The following is a 20,068-nucleotide window of genomic DNA, read 5'->3' on the forward strand; positions in this document are numbered from 1 at the left end:
ATCATTTGGTTCGCACCTTTTCAGATGCAGAAACAAGCCATATCAATCTATCAGCAAATGCTTAATTTATATGATCAACTATACAGTAACTGAGTAAAAAATTGCGACATATTTGAAAGAAATCAAAATGTCTTTTTTCTTCTTTCAATTTCAATGCATCCACTTGCAATATTTTATTACGCAATCCAGCATCATTCATATGTTGTCATCCGTAGCTCAGTCCAAACACTTTGCTGGAGCCACCATATATTACTCCTAATCCTGTAAGCTTATCATGATTAAAAGTTTCCAGTACTGAATTCTCATTGACATGCCATGCCATAGCATCTGTTTTCATCAAAGACTCGTCATATAACAATATGCATCCTCCTCAATGCATCTGAAGGTGATAAGAGATCAGAACAAATAATGCCATTCCAGCACCATAACCTCCATCTCTCCACAGAGAGTGCAATGACGCAAGTCCCTCTGACAACTTTCCACATCAATCAACTCCACCGTTCAAAGATTTGTCAAGCCCTCCACCAAACCAACCTCCTCCTCCCCATTTACCCCCATGCCAACAGACGGGATAGCACAGGGTCGGGCTTCTCTCACTATTTTTAACAGAATTTCAGAGAAGCGTCTGGGATTCTGATTGTAGCCCAGAGCACTTTGTTCCTGTGTTTCTGATGTCACAGCTCGTGCCACTGTCTCAGTTTGGTAAAAGTTTGGGGTTGGACACTGGTCACTTAGGTTTGGAGAGCAAACAGTGTCCAGACTCACTCGAGGGACTTATACTGCCACAGGAACTATAGGGAAGATAGATTAACGGAGCTTTGGAACTAAGGTGACTCTCTTTATACTTAATGTTTTGCTTGATGAGCTTTTGTCATTCTTGAGCTTTTGATTCTGGTTGCTGAACCTCAGTAATATCAAATTGATGTTTGGGCATGCTGGGAATTTTTGTGCATTAATTGTTGTTTTAGTCATGAGTTTCTGAAAAATGTGAAATGCATTAAAATATGAGCTTGGCTTGTTCTTAACAGGTTAATGTTTTGATGAGTGTTAACTGTTAGTGATCTAATAATCAAAGCATAACATGTTGAATCTCTGCATAGATGAGTGCTGATTTGTTGATTTGTTTTTAAAAATTAAAAAAAAAATTGCTGAAATAAAATGTAAATATTATTTAATTGTTTTAAATATAAAGAAATCTGTTCTTTGTTTAAATTAATAAATTTTTATTTCTTTCACTAAACAAAACATGTTTAAGTTTGTTTTGCACGGTACAAAGATGCTGGATTCCACAATTTCTTCATATTGTCCCAGCACAAATCGATTATGTTAACTTAATGGTTTTTACAATTTTAAGTAGATTCAACACAAAACAATTAGGCTGTCCCAAAAACAACTTTAGAATAGTGTTGTTTCAGCTTATTTTAGATTAGTTTGAACAAGCAGCAAAAGTCTTTTTTTTTTTAGTGTAATAACAAAATAAAATTTTACTACATTTTAGCAATTCATTAATTGAAACAAAGCTTGGTCAACATAAAACTTGAGAAAAAGGTTTAAGTTCTAAAATGAGTAAAACAAGGACAATAAATAAAAATAAAAGCATTAAAAATGAAAGCAATGAGAAATGAATAACAAAACCCAGAGAAATGATAAACATGATATAACTATAACTAAAATGTAACAAAATTTTAACAACAAAACATTATTCAATGTCAATAATTTAAAAACATTCTTTATTAGAATATAAATAATACATCAAATACAGTTCTGAATAAAACAACACGAAAATGTTAAATGTTTGTTTGTTTGTTTGTTTGTATACTTTATTGTCCCCTAAGGGGGACATTTTTTGTGGACGTGAGCATTTCAGCAAAGCCTGATAAACTAAAGAATAAAAACACGCACATAAAAACACATACATAGACAGACATAAGCATCACTGGTTAGTGTTCAACAGTCTGATTGACACTGGAATAAAAGAGTAAATGTGATCTTGTCTTTGTTGTATTTATATTTTTTATTAATATAATTTTACATTTTATTTATTTCTTCTTTTTTTGGTAAATGGGCTTTTGATTTTATCTGTTAACCACTTTTTGTCAAGTTCAAATCTTGGCCAGTCAAGAAATTCTCACTCCTAAAAAATGGGAAATCTAACAATCTACAGGTGATAAATAAGTACAATCAGATGACAAGTAAAATAATCCCCCCTCCTTTTGGAAGATTAATTTAAACAGTGTTTTCATATGTCTCTCTCTCTCATTGTTTCACAGGATGTCTGCTCTCTCTATGCCGTGTCCGTCTCTGTCTCTCAGTGAAATGCCTTTTGGCCGCAGGCCCACCTTTCACAGACACATTTGCACCAAGGTGTTGCTGGCGCAGGGCAGAGAGTCGCCCTTTACTGAGCACTGCCGCAACTTCGAAAAGAGCTACAGGGTGAGAATTAGGATGCTTTTCAAGTCTGACAGGTTTGGTCAGATAAAAATGTGTTTTTGCGCTGTATAAGTGTGACCGTTGCCATCTAAATTTTAATGCAAAACTAAAGATGGGTTTCAGTCTGATTTCAAACAAACTCTGCTATAGTTTGACTGAAATTATGTGTAAGTGAAATACTATAGAAAATACAAAAATACTACTATTAAGTGAAATACTATAGAAAATACAGAATTCTCAAGCATTCCTGTTTTATTTTTATTATTTTATGGTACCAGTGTTTTCTGTTAAGTTCAATAAAGGTAAGCTTACTAGAAGCAGATATTCATCTGTGTAACAGAAATTCCTGGTGTGTTTGGACATCTTTACAAATTTTATAAACTCTTCACAAGTTCTCAGCTGATATAAAATACCATGGCATGCACATACACTACACAGCAATACAGGAAACATAAACATGCTCATTGAGCCATTTCACAGCACTGTTAGACATTTAATTGTATTTTTGAGGTAACTTACTGGCAGCACTGTTGCCAGCAAGTTACCGCAACTGCCTCTTTACAGTAACTTACATGTAAATATGTTTTACAGTAGCAGGGCCCTACCGAAATTTCATTTTACAGTAAAATAGCCCTACCGCAAGTTCTTTTATAGAAAAATGCCCTTTACCACATTTAAATTTTACAGTCTGACAAACAAATATTTTACAGTACCTTTACTGCAATTTATTTACATTATAGCAGTACAACACCTTTAATTTTTAGTATTTAATGATTAATTTTTAATACTTAATAAGTATTTAATGTCACATTTTTGTCTACTACAGTAGCAGTACTTGAATATTTTGATTACAGTAGAATACCGCAAATTCCTAATATGCAGTAAGTTACTGTAAAAGTTTTAAAATTACCCACAATGCAGTGCATATTACAGTAGTGAACTGTAAAGAATGTATGAAGGATTGTACTTCATGTACAATAGTGTATTGTACTATTGTACATTTTTGCAGTAAATAACTGTAACATTGCGGCAAAGTCTTAGCAGTGAGGTTAATTAATGTACATGCTAGAAAATACAGATTTCCACTCTCATTTGTTTAAAATATGAAAATAGAGTGAATGAAACAGATAGACAAAATCCTTCTTCGTTCCCTTTATGTACTCTAAATCAAGTTTTCCTCATATTTGGAGTCTCATAATATAATATACAGTGCATATATTAATTGTTTCATTGATCATGCATATTTTATATTCCAGTCTCTTCAGACAGAAGTCCAAAGACTGAAGGATGAGGTTCAGGAGATGCACAGAGACCTGACGAAACATCACTCTCTCATCAACACGGACACCATGGATGAGATCCTGGAAAGATGTCTTCTCATTGACGAACAGATCGCGTCTCAATACTCAGCCGTACAGACCCAGCGGGCTGTATTTGAGGAGGTGAGTCTAAATTATATTTCCTGCAAACACATATTATTCTTTCAAAACGCAAGCGCGCCTTAGAGTATTCTGGATGTGTTTTCAGATATGGGACATGACCTTTCAAAGAGTAACCGATGAGCAAGAGATTTATGAAGGTGAGAAAAACCAACACATTGTCTGCGCTGCCTCAGGGTTCATTTTACCCTGCATGCTAAGCTGTTTATTTCCCACTAATTAGCCAACTAATTCATTTGCTAATTACAGCGCAGCTTCATGACCTTCTGCAGCTGAGGCAAGAAAATTCCTACTTGACGACTATCGCACGGCAAATTGGACCCTACATCTTATCCATAGCAAAAGTGAAAGAGCGTCTGGAACCCAGGTTGTTTTGCTGTTTTAAATATTCATGTCTAAGATTTGAATATTTTACTTCTGCATTCTATTTGCTTAATGGATTAGTTCACCCAGAAATGAATATTCAATCATTATTTACTCAAGCTGGTGCGGTCTCAATGCCGTACACCTTCTCTTTTATTGTCTCACAGAAAGGAGACATTTTTAAATACGTCCTGCTCATGCTTGTCCATATAATGGTAGTAAGCAGCAATAAAAAACATGTTAAAATAGTTGTAGAGTGGTTTAATGCAACACGCTTTCAAATTTCATGTTTCTATTAAGTGGAAATATTTGGTATTGATTTCCAGGGGCATTTCCTTTTTTACTTTCACAAAAGCATTTTATATTAAATATATCTGTTGTGTCCTTTTTCTCTGATTACTTCAGTCAATCATTGCACAATAAATTTTAATTAATAAAGTTATCAACAAATTGTTTAATTAAATGCTGCTAAAATGTTGCATACATGTATTTCCAAAGCACGTGATGCATAAACTAGATACTGTACATCTGAAGACAAAATTATTAACCCTCCTGTAAAATGTAGATTATTTATAAATTTATTTCCCATGTGATGTTTAATAAAGCAGGGAAGTTTTCACGGCATTGTATTTTTCTTCTAGAGAAAGTTATTTATTTTAGTTTTGCTGGAAAGTCTTGTATCGATCCCAGCTGTAAGAGCAACAAACAATAACTTGACTTCTAGTTGATCATTTGGAACAGTATCAGAGGGTAGATTTTTCAGATGAATCATCTGTTGAGCTGCATCCCAATCATCACAAATACTGCAGAAGACCTATTGGAATCTGCATGGACCCAAGATTCTCATAGAAATCAGTAAAAAAAAAAAACATAAATTCAGTATGGGAGCATGCGAGAGATCTGCAGAGTGGATGGCAACATCAACAGCCTGAGCTATCAAGACATTTGGGCTGCCCATTACAAACCACAGAAGAGGGCAAATTCTTCAATAAGATAGCGCTCCTTCTCATACTTCAGCCTCCACATCAAAGTTCCTGAAAGCAAAGAAAATCAAGGTGCTCCAGGATTGGCCAGCTCAGACACCAGATATGATCATTATTGAGCATGTCTGGGGTAAGATGAAGGAGGAGGCATTGAAGATGAATCCTAAGAATCTTGATGAACTCTGGGAGTCCTGCACAAGAGTCCAGGGAGTCTTGCTTTCTTTGTCATTCCAGATGACTTTATTAATAAGCTATTTGAGTCATTGCAGAGATGTATGGATGCAGTCTTCCATGTTCATGGAAGTCATGCACAATATAATTTTTTTTTTATATTCTATACTGTACATTGTTTCTGTAAGCAAAGTCAGACCTTACTGTCCTAATTAAATAATTAAAAATCAAGACATGATCATATTTTATTTTGGCAAAATTAGCATAATCTAAGCCTTTGCCTTTTATAAAACCACTTCTGATACCAAATTATCAACTAGAAGTCAAGTTATTATTTGTTGTTCCTAAAACTTAGATAGGTGACAAGACTTTTGTCAGGTAGTGTATATATAAATATACATTGCAAAAAAACCTAATAAAATACACCAAAAAATATGTTTTCTGTTTGTTCAAACTACTTATTTTAAATGAGCTAAAACAACTTTCTTTGAGTTTGAGTTGAATCTTTGCATTTATTTTGAAACAATTGTTTTATATTCAGTCCACTTAAATTCGTAAAAACTAATAAGTTAACTTAATTCCTTCATGTTGTCCTTTCACAAATTGATTAAGTGGAACCCATTTTTAACAGTGTATTATGTACTGTCATCATGGCAAAAACAAAACAAATTTGTTTGTAGATATTAGAAACTATTATGTTTTAAAATAAATTGAAAAAATCTCTCTTTAAACAGCACTTGGTAAAATATTTGAAAAATAATTAACATTTCACAAAAGGGCTAAATAATTCTAAAGAATAATTTATTAAGTTTTATGATTTAAATTATCTAAACATACTTTTTGATTACTAAAACGTAATTGAACTGTTAAAAAGAAAATAACAAAATCCAGAACAGGTTTCTTTTTGTTAAATTGTTTGGAGTTTTTTTAATTAATCTTGATGCTATTTTTGCCCCAAGCCCCTGTTCAATTTTGCACCCTGTTTACCCCCAAGTGTTTTGGGCATAAACGAGGGTCTTATTATTACTAAACATCTGAGTCACTTAAAGAAAGCACACAACAACGCATTATTTTTTTTTTTATAAATAAAGACAACCCGACAGCAAGGTGGCTCAGTAGTTAGCACTGTCGCCTCACAGCAAGAAGGTTGCTGGTTTGAGCCCCGGCTGCAGTTACTGTGTGGAGTTTGCATGTTCTTCCCGTGTTGGCGTGGTTTTCCTCTGGGGGCTTTGGTTTCCTCCACAGTCCATAGACATGCAGTATAGGTGAACTGAATAGACTAAATTAGCTGTAGTGTTTGAATTTGTGTGAGTGAGTGTGTGTTTTCCAATACTGGGTCGCATCCACTGTGTAAAACATATGCTGGATAGCTTGGCGGTTCATTCCACTGTGGCAACCTCTGAAATCGACACTAAGCCGAAGGAAAATGAACGAATGAATGAAGAAATGAATGAATAACCAAAGTATAAATGTGAACGCACCCTAATTTGTTATATTTTTGGCTGAATTATTGTTTTTTTTAAGCAGTTGGACATTTTAGACTTTAAATAGTATGTTGTACTGTTGTATTGACAGATTTCCAATGCTTGAGGATGACTGCAGTTACACTACAGTGAAAACCCATGAAGACCATATCAGGTGATACATTTGATGCTACTTCAACTCAGCTGAAAGTGCATATATTAAAACAATATAAGACACAATGACACATTATTTCTTCCACCAGCTGCAACAAGAAGAGCTGCTCAGACAGAGACTCAGACAGCTCGCTCATCCTGCCACCCGACCAGACGCTGCAAAAGAGAACTGATTTCTGCTGGCAAGGAGAGCAGATTAACATTTCAGAGACCTCTCGTGGCAAAGAGCTGCCACTTTAGAGCTGCGCGCTTGGATGACGGTGAAAACTGACTGCAAATGTGGCATGTGCTTTCAAGCATGTCCTAGATGTCAACACATGAACATGTGGCTTTACAGTAACTGATATTAATATTAACATTCTGGACTTATAAACCGGTTAAATCGGATGGCTTGTAATGTTTTGCAGGCATTTGGGTTGTAACTTTTCTTTTTTTTTTCTTAGTTTTTTAAAATAGTTTTGTTTGTATCTGTGCTGTTATTGTTTACTGAAAACAATTATTAATCATGTTTGGTTATTGAAATAAAGCTGAATAAAAATGATGAATATAAATGATATGAGAAATGCATTAACCTTCCTGTCGTGTTCTGGTCCAATCTGACCCATTTACAACTTAAAACACTCTAAAAACTTTGTGTTTTACATCTGATTGCCTCAAGGCCCTATGATATCCTCAACACTATTCATTTGAACTTAAAAGTTATGATCACCTCTTTCTCTGAATTTTGAGTGTTTTAGTCAACCTACTTACACCTGTGGTGTTCCCGGTCAAAAGTGACCACCTATTTTATGTCTAATTCTATAAATTCGGGTTAAACACTATTTTGAGACTGTTCACAGCTAAAGATTGTTGAATAATAATTTGGTTTTGAAAATAGTTTTTTTGTGCTAATTTACAGTGTCAGACTGTGCCTCAATCTCCGCCCTTGGCTCCGTCAGATAAACAGCACAGTGACAGACATGAAGGAAGCAGATCTCACGTAACGTTTGTGAGAAATACTACAGAAAGAACTTTCCCAATGATTATTTGATGTATTTGTTGTGGAGCTGCAATGATGAGTCAATGTTGACAGCACACGAGATTAACTTTGCAGACAAATGTGACAGGATACATGTTAATATCCACCGCTGTATGGATATCTGTTATGTTAATGTACAAAATAAACCTGATTGAACATCCACAAACCTTGATTGAAGCGTCTTCTCTTATAATTGTACTGACGTGGCTGTGTTGATAAAGAAAAGTTGGTAAAATTGCTGTAATTCATGACAAGCATGCACTGTGATTGATGATCACAGAGAGCTGAACAGATCTTTTAGTTGTTTTGCGCACGTCCTGTCTCGTTGATATGATTATACGCGTTACTACGGAGACATGTTGATATGAGGCAAATCAGTAGCCAGGGAAACCGCACTCCTACGTCACGTTGCAGTGGGCCTCAAAATGGGAGGGATTTGGATCCTATTTTTAATGTCAGGAAATGTAAAAAGACTTATTGTCTTTATATCACCCCAATATGACTGTGGACACTCTATACCTACACAGAGTTCTGTCCAAACACCTTACAAAAGTTGATTTTCATCATAGGTGCCATTTAAAGCAAAAATGCGCTTTGATGTGTAGCAATAAATTAAAGCACTTACATTTTAACAATATAATTTCTTGATCTAAACTAAACTGGTTAATATAAAGATACCATTTTTCCATGTGTAACTTATTTTTTGGTTGTTTGTCTTTATGAATAATTCCCCAACTGAGTCACCAAAGTTCTTGGCTCTTAATGACACAATAAAAATAAACTCTTCAAAACTGTGACATCACCAGCTGACCACAACAAGCTCTCTTCTATCTATTCTCACCTGTCTCTGCCTCATTTGTGACAGACTGACAGCTGTCGATTATCTTCATTTTGTCTCTCTTATTGGTCATATTGGTTTTCTGTCAAATTACACTGTTTATTTGATAATTGTGTTATTTAACGTTAATAAAAAAGACCAGTCAGACGTTTTCATTTCATTTTTCATTTTGTTTTTTGTACTAGGACCCTCAAAGCATCTTTTCTTTGATATGTTTTTCAGCACCTTTATGCTTGGTTCAACAATGAATAGATCAGCGCTTTCTAATACCAGACTAACCTTGTAAATAAATGAAACTACAGAGCCACGTCTCTATACGGAAGGTAAATATTGACAGTGTTCAGGTACACAGATGAAAAGACAGAAACGGAGTCATAACGACCTTCAAGAGTCCGTGAAAGTTCAGACTCATAAAATACATTTGGTGGCAGCAATTGGCGAGTGGGGTTAATTAATGAATGAATGAATGAATGAACTCCAGCGCCAAGGTCTTCATACATGCACACGTGCCTTGTTATATTTACGTACACGTTAAGACGTTAAAGCTTACCTGGTTGTAAACAGCATGGTTTTGTTTTTCTGCCACATCCACAACTAGACCGTAATTATTAACGTTAATCAGATTATCTTACTGAATACTGAAAAAAAACAACAAATAATTGTATACTCCAAAAACTATGTTTAATATATAGGACATAACAAGCAGCTTACGTCTTTGCTTGTATCATCTTCATGAATGAATCGGTGTTGCCGATGAATGACTCAGTGACTCGACAAAGATGTACAATGAACTACACTACCCTGTTTCTGAACATTCTGTAGTGGTAGTAGGCTAATAAAAGTATGATAGTGTGCAGTTATGAATCCAGCAATTCACTGTTTGTACCAAGTGAATGAGCTTTTATGAATGAATCATTTGAGGGAATCATTCATCTTTGATTTAACTTGAAGTAGGACCACATTTTAGCAGAAGGATATTGCTAGCATGGCATGTGTATCTGGTAGTATTATAAAAGGTTGTTAAGTTTCTAACTTGACTCACCACTGTTAAAATCGTTATATGTAGTCTATAGTGGCCGGTTATAGTTGGTAGTGTGTTTTGGTAAAGTACTGCCAGTTTCTAACATGACTTAACATATAAAGATTGTGTTTACATGTTGCTAGCAAGTTTCTGACATGTTTAACATATTTAGCCTACATCTTAAGACCAAGTTCTGTCCTTGCATGTTGTTAGCATGTTTAAAATAGTTTAAGACTTTGTAGTGTTCTGTTTAGTATGCTGCTAATGGCTTAAATTTATATTAAATTAAAACTTATTAAATAAAAGGGCATATATCCGCTGTGTAAAACATATGCTGGATAAGTTGGTGGTTAATTCCACTGTGACAACCCCTGATGAATAAAGGGACTAAGCCGAAGGAAAATAAATTGATTGATTGTTTGATAAATTGATTGATTTAAATGCTTATTTATGATGCCTCAACCAGGGGCAGCACGGTGGCGCTGTGGGTCGCACAACCGCCTCACAGCAAGAAGGTTGCTGATTTGAGCCCCAGCTGGGTCAGTTGGCATTTCTGTGTGGTGTACAGGCATATTCTCCCTGTGTTTGCTTGGGTTTCCTCCGGGTGCTCCGGTTTCCCCCACAGTCCAAAGACATGCAGTAGAGGTGAATTGAATAAACTAAATTGTTAGTGAGTGTAGTGTATGTGAGTGAGTGCAACAGTGTATGGATGTTTCCCAGTGATGGGTTGCGGCTGGAAGGGCATCCCATGCATATTACATCTGCTGGATAAGTTGGCCGTTCATTCCGCTGTGGTGACCCCTGATGAATAAAGGGAGTAAGCCAAAGGAAAATGAATAAATGAAAAAATGTTTATGATGCCTTAACCATAACAGTCACCACCTATAGGCAACCTGAAATGGTTTGCTGAACTACATTGCTTGAGGTAAAAACAAGAATGCCACCATCTTTGATTTCCTAATTATTGTTTTTATTTTCATTACTGTTTTGTATTTGTGCTCATGTATGTCATCACACGGGCATGTTTATCTGTTAGGGTTATGCAAAAAGACATACCTGTCCATTATGTTGTGAGAAATGTGACGGAGTGTAACCAGTATGCCATTGCAAAAAAAAAAAGTACAATACTTTCTTATTTTCAAAAATAGTTTACACTTTATAATAACTTTCATTGACAATAACAAAATCATCACATTTAATAATGCAAACAGTTCATCAGATAACGAATAATATCAGGAAACCATCATATATTAGGCTCATATGAAATCATATATTAGGCTATTATTAAATGAAATATAGGTACATCAAATATAATTACATTTCAATGTAAATGAAGCACATATGTAAATGAATGCTTGTTAATGATTTCCTAAAGAAAGTTATTATAAAGTGTCTCCCAGAATCAAATAAACATTCATCAAAATGCAACAAGACATTACAGATAAGCAAGTAAACAAAAAACAATCAGAACAAAGTTATAAAGCTCTTTCCCCAAATGGGAAAAATATTGTCATCAACTTTGGGTTCAGTGATGAGTTCAACTCAGAAGGCAAAAAGGAGAGCTCTTATATATTGTACAAAAATAGCATGTGTAAAAAGGAATCAGTCATTTTCAAAATCTGTCCATCCAACGGTGACTGTCGCTCTTTCCAAGTTTGATAATTCTGTCCCAGTTTTTTTTCAAAGTTTATTTTCCATAAAACATCTCCAGAAGGAGTTCCTCCATGTTGACCGCGCCAATGACGGGTTTGAAGAAGAGCCCAGCCACTACATTGGCGTTGATGGATCTCAGCATGGAAAGAGCGAGGAAGAGTTTGGCGAATCTTGCACTGTCCCCGCGGTGAATCATTTTGACATATTCATTAAGTGCCTGGTTTGCCTCACTCTGCAGGGCCTGGATGTAATGTTGACACTGCAGCCCAGCAACATCTGAGAACAAGAGATTGAGGGAAACTTGTTATGTCGCATGCCAGGAAGATTTGAATGACATAAAATTACCCTCATTTTTACTACTTGTATATTTGATCAGCATTCTCAATTTCTTGGGAACAATTCATGATAATGAGTCACGATTCTTATTTGATTCATACATTACTATAAGTGTTTGTTTATGTTTAGTAGCATACCCCAAGTCAAAAAATTATAAATAAAGTTGAATTAGCTTTTTTTCTTTCTATCTTTCTTTCTTTTCTTTTTTTAAATAAAGAATGACACTTGGGGGTATTATTTTAGGACAGACATAACATTTTTTGTTCCATAAGTTATTTAACAAGTAAACTATATATATATATATATATATATATATATATATATATATATATATATATATATATATATATATATATATATATATATATATAGTTTACTGGTTAATTCTCTCTCTCTCTCTCTCTCTCTCTCTCTCTCTCTCTCTCTCTCTCTATATATATATATATATATATATATATATATATATATAAAATATATAGATAGATATATATATAGAGAGAGAGAGAGAGAGAGAGAGAGAGAGAGAGAGAGAGAGAGAGAAAATTAACCTTCTATAACAATGAAAACATTAATACATAATAGATTAATAAACATTAATAGAGATCAGCTCTCATGGTTTATTATGTCAATATTAAAAATAGTTTAAAGAGAATACTTTTATTACTGATGTTTTTCTACTTATGTGAATTTTTCTTGTAGGTGTTCAATTATAAATATTAAAATAATATTATGAATATTAATAAATATAATAGTTAATGTAAAAAAGTATTATTACAATGTATTATTATTATTTATTATTATTATTATTAATGTAAAATAATAATTACTATGTGAAAATTAACATTATGATCAACTACTGTTACAAGTCAGGTTTTCTTCTTCCTAGTATTATTATTATTATTATTTCTATCATCTTCATAAATGTTAATAAACATTAATAATAATAAATGAGTTAAAGTTAAAAGTAACATGTATTTTGATGTAGTTCTTTTTATTATTAATATTGAGTAATTAATTTTACTAATTACAGTGTGAATTAAATTCTAAAGAGTTAACATGTAAAACAACAATGAACTGTTTACATTAGTGAATTTTATAATATTATTTATGACGTATATTAATTATTTATATTATTATTATTTTGTTATTAATAATTGCATTGTGAGAAAAAAAGTAAAACAATGAAACTATGAACTATCCAAATTCGTGTCTACTTGCAGCTACATTTAACAATCCCAACGTGACTCGCATAAAAGCAGTTCATTTTAAACGGAAGTGTCCTAACTCAGGTATAGGCTACGCCAGCAGCAATGTAGCATCGCGGCTCACCTGGGTTGAACAGAATGGCCCCTTTCAAGTACGCGTACTCCTTAGTGCTTATGTCCAGTCCCCAGCATTTCCTCAGAAACATTTTAATACCCTGCACGTCGGTCAACGCTACTCCGCCGTTATGGCTCTGGTTGTCCTGCTTGTCCTGTCCGCTCGTTAAAATTCGCTGCAGCATGCTGGGCTCCTGCGTCTCCGAAGTCTCGAAGTCGATCCTGTCCTGCGCCATACCAAGCACCAGCAGCGGTGCCCAGCCGCTGCGCACCAGCGTGTGCTGATCATCCGCCGGCAGCTCGCGAAAGCACGGGACGTTCTTTACGAACTTCAGGGTCTTGACCAGGACGGCGGACGCGGCTTTGCATGTGGTTTGAGGAGAACGGAGGGACACTTTCCTCTTGGAGCCGCAGGCACAGGCGCGCATGGACACGGCGAGCCTCGGGGCGCGCGGCTGGTTCCCAAGTTGCGCAGACTGACTGTCGTTCTTTAAGATGCTGTATAAGATGCTGTTCTGCCGCCGCTCGCTGCTGCAGTGGCAGCCGCTGTCAAAGTAAGCCATCCTCGCAGTGCTGCTTATGTTTCGTTGCTGAAACTGTGCTGAGCTGCACGCTTGGAGATGTCCATGCACGGCTGAGGTCTGTGTTACCGTCCACTCAAATGGCAAATAGTTTAGAGTTTTTAAAGAGCACACAGGACGCCTCCCACTGTCTCACTTCCATGCACACATAGGGGGCGGTGTAGTCTCTGTGTAATGTGTTGGTGTGACGTGTGGGTTTGTGTACTGGGCAACTGGGCTACTAGAGAAAGTCATGGGCAACACTTATTCCCACCAACATAGTGAAACATAAAATCACCTATTTTTATTTTATAACATATGAATGATAAAATTTTATGATAAATATGCAAATTAAAATTATAATCAATACATTATATCTAGTTAAAACATGCATGTGTATGATTAAATATTAAAATTCAAATAATTTAAAATCTAATTACAATTATTATTTAAACAACAAATTAATATTCCACTTTATTATAATTATTATAGAATTACTATAATAGAATTAATATAATATATGCAACTAAACAAATATTATTATATTATATTAACAATAAGGGGTAATTGGAAAGCAGCATTATAAATAAAGTTATAAAACCTTCAAAATATAAAATATTAACAGGAATAGTTGGGGTAAATGATATATTACAAATAAAATTGTATATAATATTACTAATCTAGGGTGACAAGGTGGCTCAGTGGTTAGCACTGTCACCTCACAACAAGAAGGTCGCTGGTTTGAGTCCTGGCTGGGTCAGTTGGCATTTCTGTGTGGAGTTTGCATGTTCTCCCCGTGTTGGCGTGGGTTTCCTCTGGGGGCTTAGGTTTCCCCCACAGTCCAAAGACATGCACAATATAGGTGAATTTAATAAGCTAAATTGTCCATATTGTATGTGTGTGAATGAGTGTATGGGTGTTTCCTGGTGATGGGTTGCAGCTGGAAGGGCATATGCTGCGTGAAACGCGTGCTGGATAAGTTGGCGGTTCTTTGCGCTGTGGCAACCCCTGATGAATAAAGGAACTAAGCCGAAAAGAAAATGAATTAATGAATGATATTACTAATCTAATTTGATATTAGTAGGTCTACAACATTACTTTGCTAATTATCAATAATACTCATCAACAATAAATGTATTCAGTATTACAATACATAATAATGCAAAACAATTCATCATAATATTTAAACCTAAGTATTAAAAATGGTATTTACATAAGTCCCCGTTTGGTCATATTCAATGTGGGGTTTAACTAGTTACAAAGCAATTAGTTACTGTAATTAAAATACTTGAAACATTATATGTGGGGGAAAAAATCAGCTGATAGAGCTAAAGGATTGCTGTTCATTCATTCATTCATTTTCTTTTTGTCTTAGTCCCTTTATTAATCAAGGGGTCGCCACAACAAAACGAACAGCCAATTTATCCAGCATATGTTTTATGCAGCGGATGCCCTTCCAGCTGCAACCCATCACTGGGAAACACCCATTCAAATTCAAAGACAAGGATCAAAACATGGCAGGACAAACAAGGAAAATGTTTTGTAATGCTTTACAGGGAAAAACAGGACTCAGCAAAGAGTCTGTGTGAATGAGATCTCTTTCTAGTCCTAGTAATTAGTCCATCATGTGCTTCAAGTTGTTTTACTATATATTATATTACTATATACAACGTTATATGTGCAGCTGTTATGTGCAAATTGGCGTGTAAAGTGTGTTGTTAAATAAGTGTATATGTGTATAAAAGTGTATAGCAAGTAGTGATGTTGGTTCCGCAATTATTATCATCAAGTGTTCATGAGATGGATTGCCTGAGGGAAGAAACTGTTTCTGTGTCGGGCTGTTCTGGTGCGCAGTGCTCTGTAGCGTCAACCAGAAGGTAAAAGTTCAAAGAGGCAGTATGCTGGGTGTGAGGGGTCCAGAGTGATTTTGGCAGCCCTTCTGCTCGCTCTGGATAAGTACAGTTCTTGGGGAGTAGGAAGGGTTGTACCAGTGATTCACTCAGCAGTCCGAACTATTCGACAGTTATTGATGTGCAGATGACTGATTCAATGATGGAGGTGTAGAACTGTTTCAGCATCTCCTTTGGGAGGTTAAACTTCCTCAGCTGACGAAGAAAGTACAGCCTCTGTTGAGCTTTTTTGACAATGGAGTCAATATGAGTGTCCCACTTCAGGTCCTGAGAGATGATGGTGCCCAGGAACCTGAATGACTCCACTGCTGCCACAATGCTGTCCATGATGCTTCCTTCAACATATTTGCCTGGAAGTTTCTAGGATACCTAGAAACAGCTTGATTAGCTGGTTGAGGTGTGTTTAATTGAGGTTGGAATTAATATATGCAGCAGACCGGCCCTCCAGGACCAAGTTTGGGCACCCTGGTCTAAGTAAAACTGAATTATTAAACTACTTTTCGGCGGCACAGTAAGAAGGTCGCTGGTTCGAGTCCCACCTGGGTCAGTTGGCATTTCTGTGTGGAGTTTGCATGTTTTCACAGTGTTAGCGTGGGCTTTCTTCAGGTGCTTTGGTTTCCCCCACAATCCAAAGACATGCGGTACAGGTGAATTACATAAACTAAACTATGTTTCCCAGTACTGGGTAGCAGCTGGAAGAGCATCCGCTGCGTAAAACATATGCTGGAATAGTTGGCGGTTCATTCTGCTGTGGCGACCTCTGATAAATAAGGGACTAAGCTGAAGGAAAATTTCAAAAGTACTGTATTAAGTATAATGAATGATTAAATACTTTTATTGAAGTAATTTACCATACACTGTTCACCTCTGAGTATGACAGCAGGTAACAGTAGTTTCTCCCTGTAGTTTGGCATCTGTCCCAGTATAGCCTTGTCTGCTTTGACAGTTTTACAGTAACGTGATGTGTTTGTGTGTGCGCAGGCCACTTTACTCCCAGGATCCTGTGATAATTTATTATTTTTGTTTTGTTATTAAAGTCCAGGGTCATCTGTATTGTGCACAGCTTAGCGGGTTTGTCTGAGGCAGACGGGGGTGTACTGATGTCACTGCTCTCCTGAAGAAGAATATAAAAACATATTGATTTGCAGCCTGTATGGAAAGTCATATCAAGGCGCCACTCCTGATGCTGAATAGCTGAAGGACAAGTCCATGGTGGAAGTGATGAAAGCATTAGAATATTGTGCGGCGAGAGACAACTCGCACAATTGATCTATTTGAAAAAAAAGAGAGAGAAATGTTTTTTTTTTTATCATTTACATCAAGGACAGTGTCAAATAAACAGCCTTCAGAGTCTTTTCTAACACCTGTCCCTCCTCCCTCAAGTAAAGCAACACACACATACACAATTTTGGGTCCAACTCGGCGTCTGTTCAATGTCAACAGGTTTAAGCGCCAGTTTGTGTAAATATTCGTCATTTACCTGTGTTTCTTGGATGAAGGCTCTTGGTTATGTTCTGCTTAGTGAGTTTGAGGGCCAACACTCACGTCAACAACTTGTCTTTCAGCTACTGTAAGACTAACATCAGAGGAGCTGGTCCAGATAGTGACATAATCACAAGGCTAATGTTTACATGTTGCTGTTTAATTTTAGATTGGTCAGGGATGACTGTATCATGACGCAAAATAACTAGATAATTGACTGAACAGTGTGCTGAGATGCTGTCATTGATTTTTGTCCTTCTCAAGTGCAGAATGAAAGTGTAGCTATGATCTTTTACCAGTGGGTTATTTGTTCTATTCATTTGCAATTAGAACTATACATGCATGTGGTATTTGAATAATTCATCTTGTACAGATTTCATCAGTTGAATTGTTGCCATGCTAAGCCTGTTCTCTTTGAATTTAGTGTAAATGTAAGCTTGACTTCAAGATCATTGACTGCTAAAGAACTAGCCTTCAACTTTTAAGACCGATCAAACTAGTTTGTAAGCATTAATTGCTTCATTCGCCATATTTTATGACAATTTGGTATGGAATAGAGCGTCGATTACTTCTTTAAGGTATAATTATACCTTTAAAAGGGCATTTTAAAAATGATTTATATTCAAACACACCTAAACATACAAGACATAGCATGTGTTCTATAAATAACAACCCTATTCTTTTTTTCATATGCATTTCTTAATTAAAAAAATAGCTTAAGTATCAATTCTCACTATTAACTACTGTTTTATTGGCTGCCTGTTGTTAAGATATTGGCTGTTTATTTGTTCTTTAGAAACTATGATCTTTGTTCTACATCCCTAAACTTCCTTACTAAATTATTAACTATTTATAAGCAGTAAATTAGTAGTATATTGAGCTAAAATCCTAGTAAATTATTTATTATAGTGGTAATTGTACCCTAAAATAAAGTGACACATATTTTAAACGATAACTGATAAGTCTTTAGGGTGGCATGGTGGTAGCGCTGTCGCCTCACAGCAAGAAGGTCGCTGGTTTGAGCCTCGGTTGGATCAGGTGGCATTTCTGTGTGGAGTTTGCATGTTCTCCAGGTTTCCTCCAGGTGCTTCGGTTTCCCACACAAGTCCAAAGACATGTGCTATAGGTGAATTGGGTAAGCTAAATTGGCCATAGTGTATGTGTGTGAATGAGAATGTATGGGTCTTTCCCAGTAAGGTGTTGCAGCTGGAAGGGCATTTGCTGTGTAAAACATGCTGGATAAGTTGGCGGTTCATTCCACTGTGGCGACCCCTGATTAAAAAAGGGACTACTGAAAAGAAAATGAATGAACAAATGAATGAATGATAGGTCTTTAAAGAAAGATTTGTTGTGAGATCTGAGGTTTAATTTTGTTGAACCCATTTGATTATGACTTTTGATTTTGTTGAACCCATTTGATTGCATTAATTCAATTTATTTAAGAAAACAAAAACAATAATGAAATAATAATGAAATCCATACAGAATAAAACACAATATCATGCTGAATTGGAAATACTACCAATCAGAGGATGTTACATTCTAAAGGGCTCTTCCTTATGCCCTCATCATTCTGAAACGTAGCCCTATGTACATTTCTGGAGATCGCAAATTATGAAGCCAGAAGTACGTATGGCTGCATTTTGTCTTTAAAATGAACTCTATGGGGTGGTATGACACAGTTCCTTTTCAAACTTAACTTACCTCCGTATGGACAGCTTTTCCGCTGTTACCAGTTTGTCCAGTTAACGTCAGCACACTTGAGATGCAGAGAGGAGTTGAGCACGACGATGGGTTTGAGTCGGGTGAAGAACGGTTCCAGAAAGCAGGTAAAACAAAAACAAAAGCTAAAAAATAAAATAAACAAGTAAATAACAGGGTGAGAATGTAGATTAATCTAAAAACATGGTAAAAATCAGGTGAGGTCTTTATTTTCTTAATTGCTTTTAAAACACTGCGGTTCGGTTCGGTTTAGTGAAGTGGGTGTGCGGGTCAATCGGTGCTTTTGAAAACACTTTTGGTTGTGTTTAGGGAAGGGGGAGGGTGGGGGAATTGGTTGGTTGGTCAGTCAATAAATCAGTCAGTCGACAGCGGCCTCGGGTGGATTTACACGAGAACAACAGGCCCGAATGGCACTCGAGAGAAATTTGAAATCTCAAAAAGCGTACACAGCAGTCTCTGGTCAATTCGCGAAAAACAAAAACTGCAAAAAAAACATAGCTCCTGGGACATATTTTCTCTCTCCAGGAATGTATATAGGGGTACATAATCAGAATGAGCACTTGTATAAATTTTTTTTTACTTGTACAGTACATTGGTGAAGTTTGTTCCATGCTACTGTCGCCATTGTCTAGCTTGGTTTGGAATTTGTGTAGCTGCACATAGACGGATTTGCTCTTCAGTGTTTGGACTTTCAGCAGTGAAAATTTGAATCACACTGAACTGAACTTCAACTCTGAAAACTGGACTGACACAGTTTCAGTTTACTAGAACTTCTATGTTAAGCTGCTTTGACAAATCTACATTGTAAAAGTGCTATATAAATAAACATGAATTGAATTATATTTATGCATATTCTGAAATTAACTGGCAACTTATCCAGCATATGTTTTACACAGCAGATGCCCTTCCAGCCACAACTCATCACTGGGAAACTTCCATACACACTCATTCAAACACATACACTACAGCCAATTTAGCTTACCCAATTCACCTGTACCACATGTCTTTGGACTTGTGGGGTAAATCAGAGCACCTGGAGGACACCCACGCAAACACTGGGAGAACATGCACACTACACACAGAAACACCAACTGACCCAGCCAAGGATCGAACCAGTGACTTTTTTGCTGTGAGGCAAACGTGCTACCCACTGCTCCACCGCGCAGTCACAAATAGCTTAGAATTTA

General features: G+C 36.0%; 2 protein-coding genes across 2 annotated transcripts; one reads left to right on the forward strand and one right to left on the reverse strand.

The window, feature by feature from the left end:
• Positions 1 to 570: 570 nt before the first annotated feature.
• Positions 571 to 8,178, forward strand: rnf207a (ring finger protein 207a). Its single transcript, XM_056468321.1, has 7 exons — positions 571 to 829; positions 2,271 to 2,433; positions 3,687 to 3,872; positions 3,958 to 4,009; positions 4,119 to 4,236; positions 6,962 to 7,024; positions 7,113 to 8,178. Exons 2-7 carry the CDS (start codon positions 2,272 to 2,274, stop codon positions 7,261 to 7,263), a joined length of 732 nt encoding a protein of 243 aa, XP_056324296.1. The 5' UTR covers positions 571 to 829; position 2,271; the 3' UTR covers positions 7,264 to 8,178.
• A 2,670-nt stretch (positions 8,179 to 10,848) lies between these two features.
• Positions 10,849 to 13,854, reverse strand: nr0b1 (nuclear receptor subfamily 0, group B, member 1). The gene is made up of 2 exons (XM_056468223.1): positions 13,219 to 13,854; positions 10,849 to 11,829 (listed from the first exon to the last, which is right to left on the reverse strand). The coding sequence occupies exons 1-2, from the start codon at positions 13,769 to 13,771 to the stop codon at positions 11,588 to 11,590; spliced, it is 795 nt and encodes a 264-aa protein (XP_056324198.1). The 5' UTR covers positions 13,772 to 13,854; the 3' UTR covers positions 10,849 to 11,587.
• Between the last annotated feature and the right edge of the window lie 6,214 nt (positions 13,855 to 20,068).

This window comes from Danio aesculapii, chromosome 11 (assembly GCF_903798145.1).
Source record: "Danio aesculapii chromosome 11, fDanAes4.1, whole genome shotgun sequence".
Classification (NCBI taxonomy): Eukaryota; Metazoa; Chordata; class Actinopteri; order Cypriniformes; family Danionidae; genus Danio; species Danio aesculapii.